At 53.1% G+C, this 19,693-nt stretch overlaps 1 protein-coding gene across 1 annotated transcript in view; it reads left to right on the top strand.

The window, feature by feature from the left end:
* The first annotated feature begins 9,213 nt into the window (after positions 1-9,213).
* SHROOM2 (shroom family member 2) overlaps positions 9,214-19,693 on the top strand; it is a 123,546-nt gene continuing 113,066 nt past the window's right edge. The window contains exon 1 of the mRNA XM_036270193.1: positions 9,214-9,378. Coding sequence (XP_036126086.1) covers positions 9,214-9,378 — 165 coding nt within the window. The remainder of the gene's footprint in view (positions 9,379-19,693) is intronic.

The following is a 19,693-nucleotide window of genomic DNA, read 5'->3' as shown; positions in this document are numbered from 1 at the left end:
GGTTGTATCATTTCTTTAGTCTATGACAATGGTCAGGAAATGTGTTCTTAAGGAAACAAACAGTAACTAGTGTAGCCTCTGCAAGCCACCCAACTCTACCATGGGAGTCCCAGAGTAGCCATAGACAGTAGGTAAAGGAATGGGTATGGCGTTGTACCGATAAAGTTTTATTGACAAAAGCAGACAGCCGGCCCTCGGGCCATAATGTGCCAATCCCTGGTATTCCCTATAAAACTAAACAATAAAAAAAATATATATTTATGTGAAAGCTATATAATTTTATGAGCCAACATCACTCCCAATAAATTCAATGAAAATTTAAAAAAATATGTATGGGCTTTTGTAATGTAATGGGGTATATTTTTAAAGAGCATTTGCTCCTGCTTTACAAAACAAGAGAAATTGTGTGACGAAGCAGTGGTGTGTGAGACATGTTGGAAGTAGAAGCACGTAGAGCTTCTGTGATCTATACATAGGTTCAGAAGACGAAAGTTCTGAATAATAGCACGGTCTTAAATTGGACATCCCCCCCCCCCGTGACACCCATCCTGGCCACTCATGTCCTCCACCCGAGAGAGGCAGCTAACAGCCGCTGTCGCCGGGGTGTTTGTGTCTGAGAAAGTCGTGATGCTGGTGCCAGGCCCCGCCCACCTGTGATCCCCTTGGCTCTGGTCCTCCTGATGGCAGGATCAGCAGGGCAGGCAGACAGAGACAGAGAGAGCAGACATGCCCATCATGTAACACGAGGTGGAGACGGTGTGGCTTCCACCCAGCTGGCATCCTGATCTAGACGCATCCACCTACCGCACCTTTTCCCTTATTCTTCCAGGGCTTCAAGTGGACTCCATGAATCACGGACACCCCACCCAGTGTTTAACTTGGCGGCTACCCTTGAGTCGAAGCGATTTCCCTCAGAACGCCTTTGCATCGTAAAAGCCACGGTGTTCAAAGAGTGAATCGGGAGAGGGACAAGCTTTGCCTGTCACCTTCCAGTGCCAAACCTGGCAGGCACTACCTCTCCCCCGTGACCAAGATGACTGTCACCAGTGACTGGCCATGTGGGTGGCAGCTACCTCCCGCGGGGCAGGCTGAGAAGGCAGCATCACCTCTGTGTGTTCATTCCCCACATCTGTGACCAGGTCCCGTCCCGAGAAAAAAAGTCAGAGGAGCCCGAATTGGGGAGCATTCTACAAAATCCCTGACCAGCCCCCTTCAAGACGGTGCAGGTCATGAAGAACCAGGAAAGACAGAGAAACTCCCGGGACCGAGGAGACGGAGGAGACGAGACAGCTACGTGCACACGGGGTCCTGGGACACAATGAGAGCGTCAGTGTACACACTGGGGCATCCCCGTGACGTTGGCAGCTCAGTTACTAGGAATGTGCTCATGTGAATTTCTTAGTTCTGACGAAAACACCAGGGCTATGACAGATGTCAACATTCCATTTGGGGAAACTGGCAGAGGGGACGAGACCTCTTACCTTTGCGACTTTTCCGTAAAACCTAAACTAATTCCAAAGTGACACAATTTACTTGTTTTAAAAAGCCGGTGGGCCCTGGCCAGTTTGGCTCAGCGGTTAGAGCATCGGCCTGCGGTCTGGAGAGACCCGGGTTCGGTTCCCGCTAAGGGCACGTACTTCGGTTGCAGTTTGTCCCCGGCCCTGGTTGGTCGTGCGGGTGGCGGCCACTCGATGTGTCCCTTCACGTCGATGTTTCTATCTGTCTCTCCCTTCCTCTCTCTCCCTCCCACTCTATCTGTACAAAAAATGGAAAAATATCCTCGGGTGAGGATATAAAAAAAAAAAAAAAAAAAAAAAAAAAAGCCGGTGGTATGGTATTTCTCGTGGCTTTTCCGCACTGTATCGTTACGCAGAAGTCAAGAATTATCACGCTCAATTAAATTTTTTAGAAACTTCTCCTGGGGGCCTAGAAGAAATCTGTTCTTTGCAATAAAAATTCGACCGGCTTTCAGACAGCCATCCTCTGCCACTTCCTGACATTTCTCCTGCTAGTCAAGTACTTTTACATCCCTTGAAGTTCAATCAAATACATTCCATTGAAACAAGTATTTTGGCCGGCGGCCAGGGAAGGAATTTCCCCGTTGGAATCGGCAGCCTCCACGAAGCAGTGGTTTCCAGGCCCCTCCTTCCCTGAGCTCCCGGATTATTTCAGCTCTCAGGGTGCACAGATGGTCCTTTCTCCTCGTGTGTGTTTGTGTGTGGCCGTGGTCAATTTGTGTGGTGAGAGGGAAGGAATAAAATAACCTTTATTGAGCTCCCGCCGTTTGCAGAGTCTCCTGGCTGAGTCACAGTTTTTTTTTAAGTTTTTATTTATTAATTTGAGAGAGAGAGAGAGAGAGAGAGAGAGAGAGAGAGAGAGAGAGAGAGAGAAGCTTCGATGTGCTGTTCCACTTATTGATGCATTCATGGGTTGATTTTGGGGTGTGTCCTGGGCGGGCACAGCACCTGCAACCTTGGCGTATTGGGACGATGCTCGAACCCACGGAGCTACCGGGCCAGGGCCCGGCTGCGTTACTTTGTTCTGTGGATCTCAAAGGGTGCTCTGGACATGCAAGATCCCTGTGCCTTACCTAGGAGCGGCATGTAGGTATCGTACTGTGTTTCTCTCCAGCACGGCGCTAGGAGGACCTTGCATCTTCACAAGTGACGGCCGACGGAAGCAGTGCAGCTTCGCCCTGCACTCGGGAAGGGCACTGGGTTCGAGAATGGCGCTGACCTCCCACGGGGGCGCACTGCCCTGCCTTCACCCAGCCGTGTGGGCCCCACAGAAAGGGCGAAGGGGCTGAGTCGAGCCTGCTGCCTACTGCATTGGACCCAGCTTCACCACGGAGGGGAAACTTTGGACACTGGCCCTACTTCTAGCTCCGCCAGACCCTCAGCTGCCCCTTTTCCAGGGCTGGCTCAAGGGCACTGGGATTTCACCAACGGAGGGATATGACTTCACGCTGATAAAACTCAGTCTTTCTCCGATGTGGGTCTTAGAAAAGTCCTTTCTCAAGATATCACAAGAACCCCACTCCCACTGGTAACGGAGAAATTGCACCCACTCATTTCTCCGGCAGCACTCGTACAAGTGTCCTTGTGAGCGATCGGCAGAGGGAGCCTGGACCCAGACAGAAGACTGTGGGGTGACAGAGGCAGAGATCAGGGTGATGCGGCCACAGACCCAGGAATGCCAGCGGCACCAGAAACTGGAAGGGGCGGGGACAGGCTCTGTCCTACCACCTCCAGAGGGGGTCTGGCCAGGCTGACTTGGATTTCAGACTTCTGTCCTCCAGCAAGCAAAACAGTCTCTTGCTTTACACACATTACGGTAATCCGTCACCACAGCCAGCCCTAGGAAACTAACGGGATCCCAGGGGCGCCTCAGATTTCAATGTGCCCCAAAGCAATGGATGGTGACCTCGCCTTACATGTCCTTGGACCACCCATTGCCATTTATTTTTTATTTTTCTTTCTTTCTTTTTTTTAGAGAGAGAGAGAGGAAGGGAGAGGGAAAGAGAGGAACATCAATGGAGAAACACTGATTGACCGCCTCCTGCCTGCGCCCCACTGGGGATCAGGCCCACAACCTGGGCGTGTGCCCTGACCGGGAATCGAACCGGCGACCTCTTGGTGCAGGGTTGACACTCAACCACTGAGCCTCACGGCCAGGCCTCACTGCCGTTTCTTAGCCACTCAGCTCAGCTACTTCAACCAGAAAGCCACTTGCTTTTGAGTCCCCACCCCCAGCAGACACACAGGCCCTGGGACGGGAAGCTGAGGCTCAGGCTGGGAGGGGGTCAAATGTACCGGTCCGGGCAAGTCTTGCCCTCACTAACGAGGTCTCTGCCTACCAGCCCGGAGGCTTCAACCCCCGCCCCCCACACAAAGGGCTTTCCCAGCACCTCTGACTCCGGGGTTCCCACCTGATGCCCCCCAGCCCCACTTCCTCTTGGCCTTCAAGACAATAGCTCAGTCCTTGGGTCCTGGAGGGGCTTTGAAATTCTCCAGGGGAAAAAGCGGGCAGGGATGAAACAAAAGTTTTACTTCTGTGTCCATTGGCAATTTCCACAGCAAAAGATGAAATTGAAAAAAAAAATCACCTCTGATGTTCTTCACCCTTTTCCTGGTCTTTGGCAGTGAAAAGCCCTTCCGCAGGAATTTCGCTCTGATGGTCTCTGGGCTGCTGGTTACTTTCTGTTCACAGCTGGGGTTAATGGTCCCTGCTTCCTGCATCCTTTGCCGTCTTTCCTGACCTCTCCCCAGGACGGGGCGTGGACACAACGCTCAAGAAGTACCTGCTCATTGGCTACTTCATAAAAAAGCCAGAGTGAAAAATAGCCTATGTCTTTCTAAAACTCCATTTTAAAACATAACAACTTTTCAAATCTTAGCTCCAACTAACTGCTCCCTCTTAAATACTCCTGATTTGTATTACGTGTGTGTGTGTGTGTGTGTGTGTGTGTGTGTGTATCCATGAACTGGACTAGCTATAGATTATTCTCTGAAAGTTGGTTCAATTTGCCTTTCATTGATTGATTGATTCACAATTGGTGGAAATTTATATTAAAAAATATGCTTTAAGCCCTGGCCGGTTTGGCTCAGCGGTTAGAGCGTTGGCCTGCGGTCCAGAGAGACCCGGGTTCGGTTCCCGCTAAGGGCACGTACCTCAGTTGCAGTTTGTCCCCAGCCCTGGTGGGTCGTGTGGGTGGCAGCCACTCGATGTGTCCCTTCACATCGATGTTTCTCTCTCTCTCTCTCTGTTCCTCTCTCTCCCTCCCACTCTACCTGAACAAAAAATGGAAAAATGTCCTCGGGTGAGGATAAAAAAAACAATATATATGTTTTAAGCCCATTTATTTAGTGCCTTCTGGCTGCCAGCAGGCAACTCGGCCCGGCCACGCACCAGCCTTTGGAGAGCTGTCCTAACAACAGAACTCAGCAGGCCCCAAGGAGCTGCAGTTTTGCAGGCAAAGCTTCCCCACCAGTAGATTTTAGCCCCTTTCCTGTTTGGTGTTCAGAGATCAAGGGAACCTCAAAATGTGCCCAAGTGTCTAAACATCTTACAGAGTAGAGTCCACCCACTGGGCCATCGAAAACTGCCCTCCGTTGTTGATGGACATAAAGGCAGAGGTGGACAGTAATGCAACCATAGTGGGGGGTTTTAACACTCATCGTCAGAGCTACCCCCCACTAGGCAGGCTGGCACTGGTCCTCCTGCCAGGGGAAGAGCTTCAGTCCTTCAGGGGGCTGGGCTCAGGGACCTCAGGACAGCTATTTATTTATTTTTTAACAAATAGTGCCTGAGGACACTTTTCCGTTGATTTTCTAGATCGAGTGGAAGCGAGGGAGACAGAGAGAGAGATACTGATGTGAGAGAGGCACATGGACTGGTTGCCCCCCTCAGAACCCGGACCAGAGCCACGGATTGAACCCGAGACTCCTTGGTCTGCGATCTGATGCTTTAACTGCTGAGCCAAACCGGCCAGGGCCCAGGCCAGCGATTGAATCTCTCTGGGGCTCAGTTTCTTCCTCTGTAGAAGGGGGTGATGCATACCCCAGGAAACTGTGCTGAGACCTGAGTCCATTTCCATGATGTGCTCGGCACATACTAGGTTCCCTGTGAACAATAATGACTATTTCCTAGTGGCTGTGGCTAAGAGCCCGGGGCCCTCGGGTGCTAATTCCAGATGTGAGGTGACAAATAAGTAACGGTGCCAGCACGGGGCAGACCAGGGGGTCTGTCCTTCAATGCCCTGCACAGAAGGAAGTCTCTCTCCTAGAGGGGTAGAGATATTTCAACTAACAACAAGATCCAGGGTTTAACCCTTAGGAGGTGAGAGAGGGCAGGTGTGTGTGTATGTGTGTGTGTGTGTGGGAGGGGGGTTGGGCAGCCTTTGGGTTTTATTATGAGCCCAAGATCTGCAGCCTCGATAAACTCCAATGTTTACAATAAGAGCTTCTAGAAATCCAGATGATAGACACTGGTGCCTAACAGCCAAGTCATTTTGCTGGCTTTCCCTTACCGGCCATTATAAAAACAAAAACAAAAACTAAAACGGTCTGAGCTCTGTTCCGTAGAGGCTCAGCGATGGAGGACAGCTGATGGTTGGCCCCATGTACATTTTATTCATTGATCAATTCATTCACTGTTGATCAAGTGAAAGCTGAAGTCGCTTGAATTTCACCTACTTTTTTTTTTATCCTCACTCGACATACTTTTTTGCATTTATCTTCAGATGCAGCGGGAGGGACAAAGGGAGGAAGAGAGAGAGAAACATCAATGTGAGAGAGACACACTGACTGGCTGCCACCCACATGATCCCAACCGGGGCCGGGGACAAGCTGCAACCGAGGGACGTGCCCTTAGCGGGAACAGAACCTGGGACTCTCTGGTCCATGGGCCGACGCTCTAACCACTGAGCCACACCGGCCAGGCTCACCTACTTTCTATCAAAGGCAAGAAGCCGGATTGGAAAAAGCAGCTCACACACCCGAAGCTCTTGAATGCCTAGGAACTCACAGGGTTCTGTCTGCGTCCTGAGGACTCTATATCGACCTTCCTGTGTCCAGAGCAGGACAGCCAGAAGCCCCGCAGAACTAGGGTGCACCCCAAAAAACCGAAGCTGATGCTGACAGACTCGGTGCTCTGGGAAATTCTGGCTGTGTTGTGAGTTCTTAGAAAAGAAAGCCGTCACCTCTGGAAGTCCAAGTGGTTCCACGTCATACTAAACTCTTCCAAAAGGGCCCAAGGTTGGTACACAGCAGTGACGCTTCAGTCACAAGACTCCGAGATTTTCCGAAGATGTTTGATGGGGTCTTGTGATGAGACACCGGACGAGATGCAGCAGTCCAGGTGTGACGGTAGCACAGGTGGATATGCTCAATTCTATAACTGCAAGTCAGTGAAAGGATTTATGTGGTTCCGAGGGGCGGAACCTACCTTTCAGCAGGCCACACAGGACAAGGTCCAGTCCCTTCAGAACACTTATGGTCAATATACACAGCAGCCTTATAAATATTCAAATGATGCCTTATAAATATTCAAATGATGCGAACTAGGGGAGGGATGCCTAATGTAAAGATTAAAAGCAAAACAAAAACCTCAGTAACTGGCCCTGGCCAGGTAGCCTAGTTGGTTGGAGCATCATCCTCATCCGCCAAGGTTGCTGGTTCTATCCCCAGTCGGGGGTCAGGGAGTCAGGGAGTCAGGGGGTCAGGGGGTCAGGGGGTCAGGGCACGTGCAAGAATCGACCAACGAATGCAGAAGTGGAACATGCACTACTTCCCCAGTTTACACGCACTCCTGTGTGTGTGTGTGTGTGTGTGTGTATTTAGTTCTGTGCGATTGAAAAATCTGCTCATTGCTTTAACGGAAGGAAGGCATTGGGGACCCTGTCGCCTGGACGGCATTCCTGGGGCTGTAAGCACCGCTCAGCCACAGGACAGGCGCCAGGGGAGGCTGCACCCTTATTTCAATAGCCTGGATGAGTCACCCAGATGCGCCACGGAATGCAGATCCCTCCCGAGCGCTGAAGACCGGAGCTGAAATTCTTGGCTCTGCAGTGGCGGAGCCCAGACAAGGGCCCGGGCTCTCAGAGTCTGTCCGGCGCTGTTCCGTCTTTGTCCTGGCCGCCTACTCCCAGCGTCCCCACCTGCGAAAAGTCCCCGGATGGAGCTGCTTTGAGGAAACAGGTGTTCATCAGCGTCTAGCAATAAAAGATCGCTTATTGGCAAAGCATGCAAATCCCGACCAATGCAGGCACCTCTTTATTCCAGACTTCTACGGGAATTTAAACAGGGCAGGGCTGTCATAGCAGACCAGCACTCCCCTTCGTAGGGGTGCAGCCGTGGGACACTGAAGTCCTCGCGACAGAATTCCATGAAAGTGAGAACAGGGTTGGATGGGAGCTTCCTCCTGCGATGTAACTATAAAGAGCCGACAAAGGAGCCACTGCTCCTCTGGGCTGGGCGCTGCAGGGGGTTGCTGGGAGGATGGTTCGTCCCTCCTGGAGACAGGTCCGGCGCTGGCCCGCGGCTGCGGGGGGCGCCCCCTCCCACCTGGGGCCGAGACCGCGTGGGCGCGCGCGGGGCGCTCCCGGGACCCGCGGTCCCGCGGCCCGGAACTCGGGGCCAGGTGCGTCCCCTTCCGGCCTCACCTGCGCGGCCGCCCGCAGCCCGGGTCCGCGCCAACAAAGGCGGCGGCGCGGGGCCCGCCGCGCGCTCCAAGATGGAGGCGCCCAGGACTCCGGCCGCCCCGCCCGGGAGCTTCCGCCGCCTCACCTGCCGCGCCTCGGTCTCCCGGGAGGCGGGCTGACGCGCCCCGAGCGTCCCAGGGCCCCCGGCGCCCGCGCGGGCCGAGGGGCGGTGCCTCGCGCCACTAGCCCCGGCCGCCCCGGCCCCCGGCGAGCAAAGCGCGCCCCGAGCGCGCCCCCTCCCCGCCCAGACAGCCGGGGAACCCCGAGTGCGCCCCCTCCCCGCCCGGGAGAGCAGGGGAACCCCGAGTGCGCCCCCTCCCCGCCCGGGACAGCCGGGGAACCCCGAGTGCGCCCCCTCCCCGCCCGGGAGAGCAGGGGAACCCCGAGTGCGCCCCCTCCCCGCCCGGGAGAGCAGGGGAACCCCGAGTGCGCCCCCTCCCCGCCCGGGAGAGCAGGGGAACTCCGAGCGCGCCCCCTTCCCGCCCGGGACAGCAGGGGAACCCCGAGCGCGCCCCCTTCCCCCCGGCGCAGCGCGGGACCCCGAGCGCGCCCCGGCGCCCCTCCGCGGCCAGCGGCCCCCTCCCGCCCGGGACAGCAGGGGAACCCCGAGCGCGCCCCCTCCCCGCCCGGGACAGCCGGGGAACCTCGAGCGCGCGCCCCGGCGCCCCTCCCCCCCTCCGCGGGCACCTCCCCGGGCCCGAGCGCGCCCCGCCCCCTGCCCGCCGAGCCGCGCGAGCCCCCAGCGTGCCGGCCGCCGCTCCGCGCCCCGCCCTACCGCCCCGCCCCCTCCGGGCCCTCCCTCCCCGCTGGCCGCCCGCCCGCCCTCCCGGCTCCCTCCCGGGCCCGGCCGGCACTTTCCTCTCAAGTTGCAGCGCAAGTTGGCCAGTGGCCGGCGGCAGGGCGGGCGCCCGGCGTCTCCTCGCCCTCTGCCAGCCGGGGCTCCCGGAGTGCATGGGCGCGGGCCGGGCGGGCCCGGGGGGCTCAGGGGCCTCGCAGCCGGCGCACCCCGCGCCATGGAGGGCACCGAGCCCCGCGCGCGGCCCGAGCGCCTGGCCGAGGCCGAGGCGCGGACGGCCGACGGCGGGCGCCTGGTGGAGGTGCAGCTGAACGGCGGCGCCCCGTGGGGTTTCACCCTGAAGGGCGGCCGCGAGCACGGCGAGCCGCTGGTCATCACCAAGGTAGGGCGACCGCGGGACCCACACGGTGACAGCCCCCAGCCGGGCGGGGAGCCTGGAGGGGGTGGGGGCACCGGAGGGAGCGGAGCGATCGCGCCCCCGGCTCCAGGGCGCGCGTCTGCGCGGGTCACCTGTGGGGAGCTGGGTTCCGGGACACGTATAGGTGTGTGGTCCGGGCGCCACCCCCGCCGCTCTGTGTCAGCTTCCAGCCCTGCTGGCTCCCGGCGCCGGGCAGAGTTTAAATGGCTTCTGTTCCGGGTCCCCTCCCCTCCCCCTCCGGGAAGAAACCCGGCAGGGTCCCTTGTCCCTCCCGGTTTCGCCAGCAGCGGCCTGCACCTGTGGGGCTGCCCAGAGGTCGGGGAGAAACGCTCCCACGTGCCCAGGGGTGGACGGAGCCGTCCCACCGGCGTGTGCCTCTGTGGATCCGGGGTTCTGCCCCCCTCGGACCTGCACCCTTATCAGTAAGAAACCCAGCCCAGCAGCTGCCACCAGCCCAGCTTCTCGATTCCCATCAGCCCATCAATATTTACTGACTTTCGGCCTCCAGTTCCTTGGCGCTCTGGAGACCTGCAGAACCGTACAGAAACTTTTCAGCTGTCTGTGGAACAGGGGTTCCAACTCCCACAATAAGGAACTGCTAATGCGTCTCATCAGGAATGCGATTTGCCCCTGTGGGGTGGGCGAAAGGGGCTGCTTTAGAACCGAATTCTCCTGTCCCTAAACAGAAAACCTACCTTGAAATGGACCAGCCGAACCTGTACAAACCTGTAAAAACACGGAAACAGCAAACGAATCGTCTTGTTTTCTACTGGTTCAAAGTGTGGATTGGTTAGTTTACTGGGGAAGGGCTGGGCCAGGTCATTCCTAGGGACAAAGTTCCCTTTACAGTGTAAAAATCCTTGGCTACTGGAAGCTTTTGAAGGTGACCTACCGGTTTTCTGGGCTTTTAGGCTTCACCTCTGCAGGAAGAAATCTGGTGACGGCTAGCCCACCCCTCCCGGTCACCAGTTCCTCCAGGAAGTGGTGTGGCTGTGTTGTTCAAATAGCAAATGGGACACCAGACTTATTTTCCCCATATTTTCTCTCATTTTTATACTTGTACATCTGGGGACTTGGAGAGGGATCTGTTTAGAATGCACTGACTTTATGGTGAACTGGCTTCTTTGAAAAGATGGTGGGCGGCCATTGTACACCTTCACAGCAAGGGCACTGTTCCAGTGTATTTGTATATTAAAGTGTATTTTGCCTGTACCTTTTTTTTTTAATCCTCACCTGAGGATATTTTTCTATTTATCCTCAGGTAGAGTGGGAAGGAGAGAGGGAGAGAGAGAGAAACATCTGTGTGAGAGGGACACACCTACTGGTTGCCTCCTGCATGACCCCTGACCAGGGCCCGGGGACGAACCACAACCGAGGTACGTGCCCTTGACTGGAATCGAACCCAAGACTCATTGGTCCTTGGACCAATGCTCTACCGCTGAGCCAAAAAAAAAATATATGTATATACTTGTGTATCAACTTTTTTTTTTTTTTTTTTTAAAGAGAGAGGGAACAAAGGGGAGAGAGAGAAACATTGATTGGTTTCAGTTGCCTCCTGTTTGCGCCCAGATTGGGGATTGAACCTACAACCTAGGTATGTGTCCTGACTAGGAACCAAACCCACAACCTTTTGGTGTACAGGACAACGCTCCAACCAATGGAGTCACCTGGCCAAGGCTTGCCTGTATCTTCTGTTTTTAATCCTCACTAGAGGACGTTTTTCTATTTTTTTGTTCAGATAGAGTGGGAGGGAGAGAGAGGACGAGAGAGAGAGAGAGAGAGAAACATCGACGTGAAAGGGACACATCAAGTGGCTGCTACCTGCACGGCCCAACCAGGGCCGGGGACAAACTGCAACCGGGGTACATGCCCTCAGTGGGAACCGAACATGGGTCTCTCGGGACCGTAGGCCGACACTCTAACCGCTGAGCCAAACTGGCCAGGGCGCCTGTATCTTCTTAATAAAGGCTTTACAGGGCATTCCTGATGGTAAAAGTTAACCAAGATACTGGGTAGATTACTCAGAACTTTAGCATTTTTTTTAAGAAAAGGTACACAATACAACATTTACGGTGGGGCAAAAGGTGGTTTACAGTTTGTATGGAAAATCATACAATAATTAATAAGTCATAATGCAAGAATAAGCTGTTTTGTGTATTTATAACTATAAACCTACTTTTGTCCACCCTGTATGTTCCTGATTTGACTTGGAAGCAGATGGAAGAAGTTGTAAAACATTACTTAAGCCCGGCCGGTGTGGCTCAGTGGTTGATCGTCAACCCTGCACCAAGAGGTCACCAGTTCGATTCCCGGTCAGGGCACATGCCCAGGTTGTGGGCCCGATCCCCAGTGGGGGGCATGTAGGAGGGGGCCAATTGATGTTCTCTCTCATTGACATTTCTCTCTCTACTTTTCCCTTCCTCTCTCTCTAAAATCAATAAAAAAACATTACTTAAGGTGAAGTCTTGTTTTTTGGCATTATACAGTGTGAGAAAGCTGAACGTCACTTTATTTTTTTAAAATGGAGTTTCTCATTGTTTTAAAAAAATTTTTTTCCTTATTGTTATTAGAGAGAGAGAGGAAGGGAGAGGGAGAGAGAGATAGAAACATCGATGAGAGAGAACATGGACTGGCCGCCTCCTGCATGCACCCCCCTGGGGATCAGGTCCACAACCTGAACACGTGCTCTGACCGGGAATCGAACCTGCGACCTCTTGGTGCAGGGTTGACACTCAACCACTGAGCCACACCAGCTGGGCTGAAAGTCACTTGAAAATTCACTTATTTTACCAGAAGTTGGATAAAGGGTCCCTAAAGCACCTCCTCGTTTTTATGGGTATCCTAAGTTCTTTTTTTCCCCAATAGTGTTTTTTGTTGTTATCGTTTTCCAATCACAGTTACATCCAATATCATATTAGTTCCAGCTGTACAACGCAGTGATGAGACATTTCTGTAAGTTACAAAGTGATCACCCTGATAAATCTAGTACCCACCTGGCAAGCAGGTACCCCGAGTTCTAAAAAACCCGAGTGGCCTCCTGCCCTCCCCGTCCAAGAGGCTGCTAGGTGGAGACTGAAGGAGGTGGGCAGTGACCCCCGGGGCACGCAGCGGGCCTTCTCAGGGCTCACGGGGACGCTTGTGCCTGGTGGTTAGCTCCCACGGTAGTTGTTGAGGTTTTGGGGGGACAGTCTTTGTGGAGGGGCTGGTAGCAGTGAGTGCACAGTTTTCTGGACTGTGCTCCAGGATTTGCAGAATAAAATGCGTGTGATTCTGATCTGAGATGTCCCTCCTCAAACTGCTGCTTGGTTTTTAATAGATGCTTCAGGGTGACTGGAGATTTGTGGCTCCTTTGCTTAGGATGGAAGCAGCTTGGGGTTTCTGTACTAAGTTTCTTAAAAAATTAATTGTTTTAAATCCTCACCCAAGGATAGTTTTCCATTTATCTTCAGATGGAGTGGGAGGGAGGGAGAAAAAGAGAGAAACATTGATGTCAGAGAGACACATTGGTTGCCTGCCACATGACCCCAACCAGGGTTGGGGAGTGAGCCGCAACCCAGGTATGTGCCCTTGACCGGAATCGAACCCGTGACTCTTTGGTCCGTGGGCCAACGCTCTAACCGCTGAGGCAAAGTGGCCAGGGCAAAGTTTTAGGTACACTTGTATGTAAGTGTACACGTGCATGGTCGAACCTGCACACTTTGCGTGGTATTGACAGTGTTTCACATACCTCTTCTCTCCTGGGTTAGTTACCAGTGATGCTGGCTGACAGTTCAACAGCTGGTAACTAACTATCCCACTGTAAAAGGATGAAGGGAAGCGTGTCCATGTCTAACCACTTAAAAGAGTGGAAATAGACTTTTGTGATGCAGACTGAGGACAATGGTTTCACCACCAGAATTTGGATGAATCCGAACTTTGAGTCTTTCTTTCCCTGTATAGCTACAGAAAAATCTTCAGGGCTCATTAGACAGTAATTTTTCTCATTGATTTTTATTTTCGCATTTAAAAAGCTTTGTGATTAGCCCTGACCAGGTGGCTCAGTTGATTGGAGCCTCGTCCCCATACACCAGAAGGGTTGTGGGTTCAGTTCCCGGTCAGGGCTCATGCCTAGGTTGCAGGTTTGATCCCCAGTTGGGGCACATGTGGGAGGCATCCGATCAATGTTTCTCTCTCTCTCGAAAATCAATAAACATATCTTCGGGTGAGGATTAAAAAAAAAAAAAAAAGGAACATTGTGGGATTGCCACATTGAGTAACCCTCTCGCATCCATTAGATGACAATTTTTAAACCTTGACACTGTTGATATTCTGGGCTGGGTCATTCTCTGCTGTGGGCTGTCGCGGACTTTGGAGGATGTTTAGCAGTATCCCTGGCCTCTGCCCAGTGGTATCCCATCTCCAGGTGTGACAGACAGAAAAACACCTCCAGACTACCAGCTGACCCCTGGATGCAACATCACCCTCGCTAGGTTAACTGTGTGTCACCTTTGCTTTGGAAAAAGTTGAGCTTTTAAAGCTCACGCTTCATTCTTTTTGAAGACCCTGGCCTGTGGGGCCCGATGCTCGGCATGGCCAGGATTGCATGGAGGGCTGTTTTCTTCCCAGGCTCAGGCCCTGATAAAAGACTTTATTTACATAGTAAAACTCAAACAAATACTTGCTTCGTCCGCAGTTTTGTAGCTGGAGAAAGGAAATCAAAGCCGGAACTGCCCAGTGCTGTGTTTTACGGGCCTGGCCTTCAGCGGGGGCTGCTGGGTAAAGGGACTGTCTTTCTCTGGGTCTAGTTTGAAGTGCAGGGGATCCTGACCTCCAGGGAGTGGCATCCTTGGAATTTCAAGTGCCTGTGTGAAGTGCCACCAGGCCCCACTGCAGGTGGCCACCCTGACTCGGAGCATGACATTTTACTAGGGCTGCAAAACACACACACGCCCGGACCCGCTCCTCCAAGCTGCTGTTGGAGAACCAGCAGCGCAACGTCCGTGTCCTGAGAAACGGCGTGACTTGGAGTTGTCTGTCTTTCTGGGGCTGCACCTGGATGCAGGACATCTCGGGACCTGTGAGTAGATGCGATGCACAAGGTCCCTGAGCGAGGTCCCACTGTCCATCCATGCTTGTTCCTTTTCCCCGTCCACTCTGCAGACGGAAAACTTCAGAGGAGGTGCGGAGTGGGGAGGGGCTAGAATTCCGAGGAAGCGTTGAGGGTCCCCACTGGGTGTCAGCAGGCCCCTGTGGCCTCGGAATGTTTGTTAAGGGGAAGGAATGAAGTCCGGCCCCTCCGGCATGTGGCAGGTCTAGGAGCCCCTCTAAGATGCCAGGGCCTTTGCCAGCAGCCCCACAGGGGACACTGGAGGGCCTGGCCTGCTTCCAAGGAGGGGGGGGGCTTCCCATTTCAGGTTGCCTTTGGGGAAACAACCGCTCTGGAGGGGGTGGGAGCTGTATATTGGGGTGCCCCCCAGCCTGACTCACCCTCTCCGGGGGCTTCAGGCTGGTGAAACATTTCGCCGGATGTGAGACACAAATGCATCCTTTCTGGTTTGGATATTGCAGGCGAGATGGAAGGGAATCAGCGGGGGGGGGGGGGGTGGGGTGGCCCACAGCCAGGTGGCCAGTGTCCTATTGTCCTATGTAATTGTTGCAGGAGGTGCAGATGGCTGAAGGTTCAGGGCCAAGACTGGCCCCCGGGGAGGGCGGGGCTGGGAGGTTTGAGGAGGGCTACATTCTATGGGGCCATGCTGTCACACACATTGGTGACGTGGTGACCTGGTCTGGACACGTTGTCCTGATGTACACACACACACACACACACACACATATGTATATACATATGTATATATATATTTAAAAATGTGTTTTTATTGATTTTAGGGAGAGGGGAAGATAGAAACATCCTTTGCCTCCTGCACGCCCCCTACTGGGGATCAAGCCCCAAATCCCCAGCATAGGCCCTGACCAGATGTCCAGCCTGCAACCTCTTGGTTCAAGGGACAACGTTCAACCCACTGAGCCACATGGACCAGGCCTGATGCACTTATATTTGTCCCCAAGAGCCAAGTCCTCTGTCAGTGATCAGAGAAAGTGGTGAGAACGAGGGGTCTGTGGACTTGACGGTTGGTCAGGGGCCGAGGGATGTCCACCTCTCGGGTTTGGCTGGCTTTCTGTGTCCGAGCACAGCCAGGGGCACTGCCGCGTTTCCGGTGCCCCGCAGAAACAAAGGGTCACGCACAGGGCTGGGCTCCCGCCGTCTCCACAGTCCCAGGTGCTGGGCCCCCTCTCGCCACTGTGGGGTCCCAGCCGCCGCTGTTCGCTGCGTGCGATTCTGAAGACTCGTTTGTACTGAAGAAGTCATAGTATGGTTTCAGCAAAAGGCGAGTCTCCTTTCTTGTGCTGAAAGAGCGTGTCGGTTGGCACGCCTGCCTTGCCGGCTGGCATTCAGATCTCGGTGTGGCCCTGCCCCGGCCCTGCGAGCTTCCGTCCTGGGTCCTCCACGGGGGTGTGGGGTGTGGGGTGTGGGGTGGGAAATCGGGCAGACAGCCTGAGGTCCCATCCGAGGCCTGCTGCCTGGGGCTTTGAGGTTCACGTGGTGGAGGCGTCTTTGTCCTGGAAATGAATTGCACTTGGCTCACATCTAGAAATCCAGAGGCCCCCGTGGTGGGTTCCACACTCTCCACCGTGACGGGTTGGCTCTTCCTGGTTCAGTTGCGACTCTTCCTTGACATGCCTCGACAGTCATCGTTGGCAGAAAGGAAAACGAGTTCGCCCGAGAGCTGAGTGTAGCACACTGGGTAAGGGAAGGCTGCGAGTTGGTCTCCCCCTGTCCCGGTGAGCTGGGGTTTCTGAACTCACCTTTCTGTTTCCTGGCCAAAGGAACGGCTCCCGGCTTGGAAGGGGCCCGGGTTTTCTATTTGGAAAGTACCGCGGGCTGCCCTCTCGCCCTGGTTGTTTTGTGTCAGCCGCAAATAAACCCGGGATTGTGGGTCTCTTCCGGGCTCTGTGGGGCTTCCCTTGTACCCCGGCTCAGTGTAAACATTCGACAGGATCATTTCAGGATTTGAAGGCCCAACAGGCTTTTTATTCAGGCCTCTCTTTTACTTTCAAACACTGTAGCCAGGCAGGGCCCCGCGCTGGGAGGAGGAATTCCGCAAGGCACCTCCCCGAGCTGACCACTTGCACCCCCAGGAAGGACTTGAAAGAGCTCAGAGTGGCCTGTCGCTCTAGTTGGTCTTTTCAAAACATTGCCATTGTCCAACCTGAGGCTGTGCTCTGGACGGCTTGTTTCCCTGTTACCAGGTTGGACCAGACATGAGCACCGAGTCCATGGAACCTGTTCTGTTCAACAGGGTGAAGTTAAGTCTTCTCTTTGGGGCTATGTACCATAGAAGGATACTACAATGCCATTAAAAAAGTCATCGGACTAATCTTATTTTCGGTTCAAACAAAGCAGGTTGCTCTGGGAAGCCGGATGTTCTGAATTGCAAGGCAAACGCATCGCTTTTTTCCCCGGGCTGTGTTTTAGATCTCTGGGGTATTGAGTTGTAGGGACTGTCTTCTGCCTCGCCGGGTGGGAGTGGGAGGGGAAGGGTCGCAGATTGTGTTTCTTTTGGGCAAAGGGGACTCAGGTTTTCAGATCAAAGGCAAGTTGTGAAGGGCGAGGAGGGCCCAGGCAGGGTAGAGACTGAGAGCTTTGAAGGCAACATTTGTACTCATTCATAGAAGGGAAGGGACACAATGTTAGTGTATCTTTTGTAGTTTTTTTTTTTTTTTTTTTTTTTATCAAAGTGGTTATTGCAGGGTTTATATAATCAGATAGCTCCTCTGGCTTCTTATCACACCAGCCCTGTTCCCAGGTCATTTCCTCCTCCCTAGACACCACTGTTGAAACTTTGTAGCTGATTTCTGGTGGCATTCACTTGCTTTCTCTAGCGCTACTACTCCTGTGTCTTCCTTTGGGAGGTGACCAGACTTCCCACTATAGAAGATGGGGATTTACCCTTTCCCCCCCACATCTCCTTCCCACCAACGCCCCAGGCACACTTCTGGGCCTCCACACTCACTTATGTCATCATTTCGGTTACAGGAGGGTTTTTCAACTTTAGCACGATTGACATTTTGGACCAGATAATTCTTTGTTGTTGGAGGCTGTGCACTGTGGGAAGTGTAGCAGCATCTCTACCCACCACATGCTGGTAGCAACCCCCATCCTAGCTGTGACAACCAAACATGTCTCCACACACGGCCAGGTGTCCCTTGGGGAGAAAAATCACTCTCTTGGAGGACCACTGAATTAATAGTTAGTGTTTATTTTAATTGCCAGGATCCATCAGTACTGAGCCTGGTGGTATAAACTATAATTCCTGAACCCCCCCCCCCCCCACCTCCCAACACACACAAGTTTTCATAATCAGGAAGATTAATGATAGTTTGGTTTCTTGGCTTAATTATTATGTACTTATCACTGATTTCATCCTCCAAATCTTCCCTGATTGTGAGAAATCTTTCAATACTTTTTCGAACACACAGGGGTAGTCTTTTGAGACCTTTTTGTGTCTGAAAGCGGCATTATTTGATCTCAACAGTGAATGTATTGTTTGGCGCCGAAGTCTCAGTTGGAGACAGTTGTCACCGGCACGCTGCAGGTGGTGATCTATTCTGCACCGGTGTCCTGTACTGCGGGGGCAAGGACGGACCTTCCTGTCACCGAGCCCTTTGAACTGGCTCTGATTCTTTCCATCGCATTTTTCATTTCTTTGTATTTTTGTTCTTCTTGGGGGATTGTGTACAGTTCTGTCTTCCAGTGTTTCCACTGAGTTTTGAATTTGTGGTCTCAGTTTTTTACCAATTGCCAAGTTTTGTGTTGTTCTTGAATGTTCCTGGTCGATACCATCCTGATCTTGTTTCATGGTTCTTCTCTCTTACCGCTGAGGCTGTGTAGCCGTTTTGCCGTTCTTGTTCGTTCTGCTTTGTTCGTAAGTCTTTCTGCCTAGATGCATTCCCGGGCTCGGCTGCACGGTGTTGGTTTTGGCTTCTCCCTTCCGGCGAGAGGGAGGCTCTCCGCGTGCCTGCTGCCGTGGGCAGGTGTTAGGAGTGGGTGGCCACAGGGCTCCACGCAGGCTCTGTGTGTCCCATTGAGTGGCCTGGCCAGGCGGCTTCCTTGCAGCTCCCCGAAAGCCGTAGCTAAGAGCGATTCTCTGTGGCTGGTCATGTCTTTGTCAGAGAGTCATTTTTTGCTCTACTGAAAGTACATTTCTGGCGTAGGCAGATTTGAAAGGTCATGTCAGGTTTCAAGGGCCTCTCTGGTTCAGAGGAGCCCGGCTCTGCTCAGTGAGGCAAGAGTGGTCACCTCTGCCCCTCCTCTGGCCACACCGGTCCCAGTTTGGCAGGAAGGTCCTCACTAGTGATAAGTGGCAATGCTTGTAGACATGGCTGGGTCACTTTGTCCTTAACCTTTAGTCCTTAATCCTTCAGGCTGTCAAACCAGAATTGCAGTGTTTCCTGTCCTGGCGCACATAACTACTAAAATTCTGCGGCACACCAAAAGATATGACCCGACAAGGAAATAGGTATAATTTTCATTGATTTACAAACAAAAAGCATCAGTAGTAATTAGCTACCCCTTTTGCTACAAAGTGACTTTTAAAAAAATCAGGTGTCTATACTTGTAGGTAAGGATTTCTGGTACCATGAATTAATCAATCAAATGCAATCTTATTATGTGAGGTGACCAATAAGGTGCAACTCTATTATATGACCTATATATTTATCGTTCAAGATAGGGCATTCACATTTGAGGGTTCTTGTTGTGTTGGCTGTTTCCCATGGATTTTTAGAGAGAGTGGAAGGGAGGGAGAGAGAGAGCGGCATCGATGTGAGAGAGACACATCGATTGGTTGCCTCCCACATGATCTCAATAGGGGCTGGGGACCGCACCTGAAACCCAGGGGTACATGCCCTTGCCTGGGAATTGAACCCACCACCTTTCCGTCCCTGGGCAGATACTCCAACCACTGAACCAAACTGGCCAAGCTCTCTCTTTTTATTATTTTTACTTGACAATCTAAGGGAAAAGAGGTCAATGTCCCTGACTAAATAGCCAGTATTGCGTGTTTTGAAAATTCTTGCAGCGAACCAGTTGAAAATCACTGACCTAGAATCATTCCCATTTTAATGTATTATTATGGGGTTAAATGAGGTAAAATGTAGAGAGAGCTCTAGTGAATTAAATTTCTTCTCTCCTCTCCCTCTCATTTCCCTACTTCATCCTGCTTCATCAAGAATTTGGAAT

This window comes from Molossus molossus, unplaced genomic scaffold (assembly GCF_014108415.1).
Source record: "Molossus molossus isolate mMolMol1 unplaced genomic scaffold, mMolMol1.p scaffold_m16_p_2, whole genome shotgun sequence".
NCBI classification, from domain to species: Eukaryota; Metazoa; Chordata; class Mammalia; order Chiroptera; family Molossidae; genus Molossus; species Molossus molossus.
The sequence above is the reverse complement of the archived record's forward strand: the minus strand, read 5'-3'. Positions and strand labels throughout refer to the sequence as shown.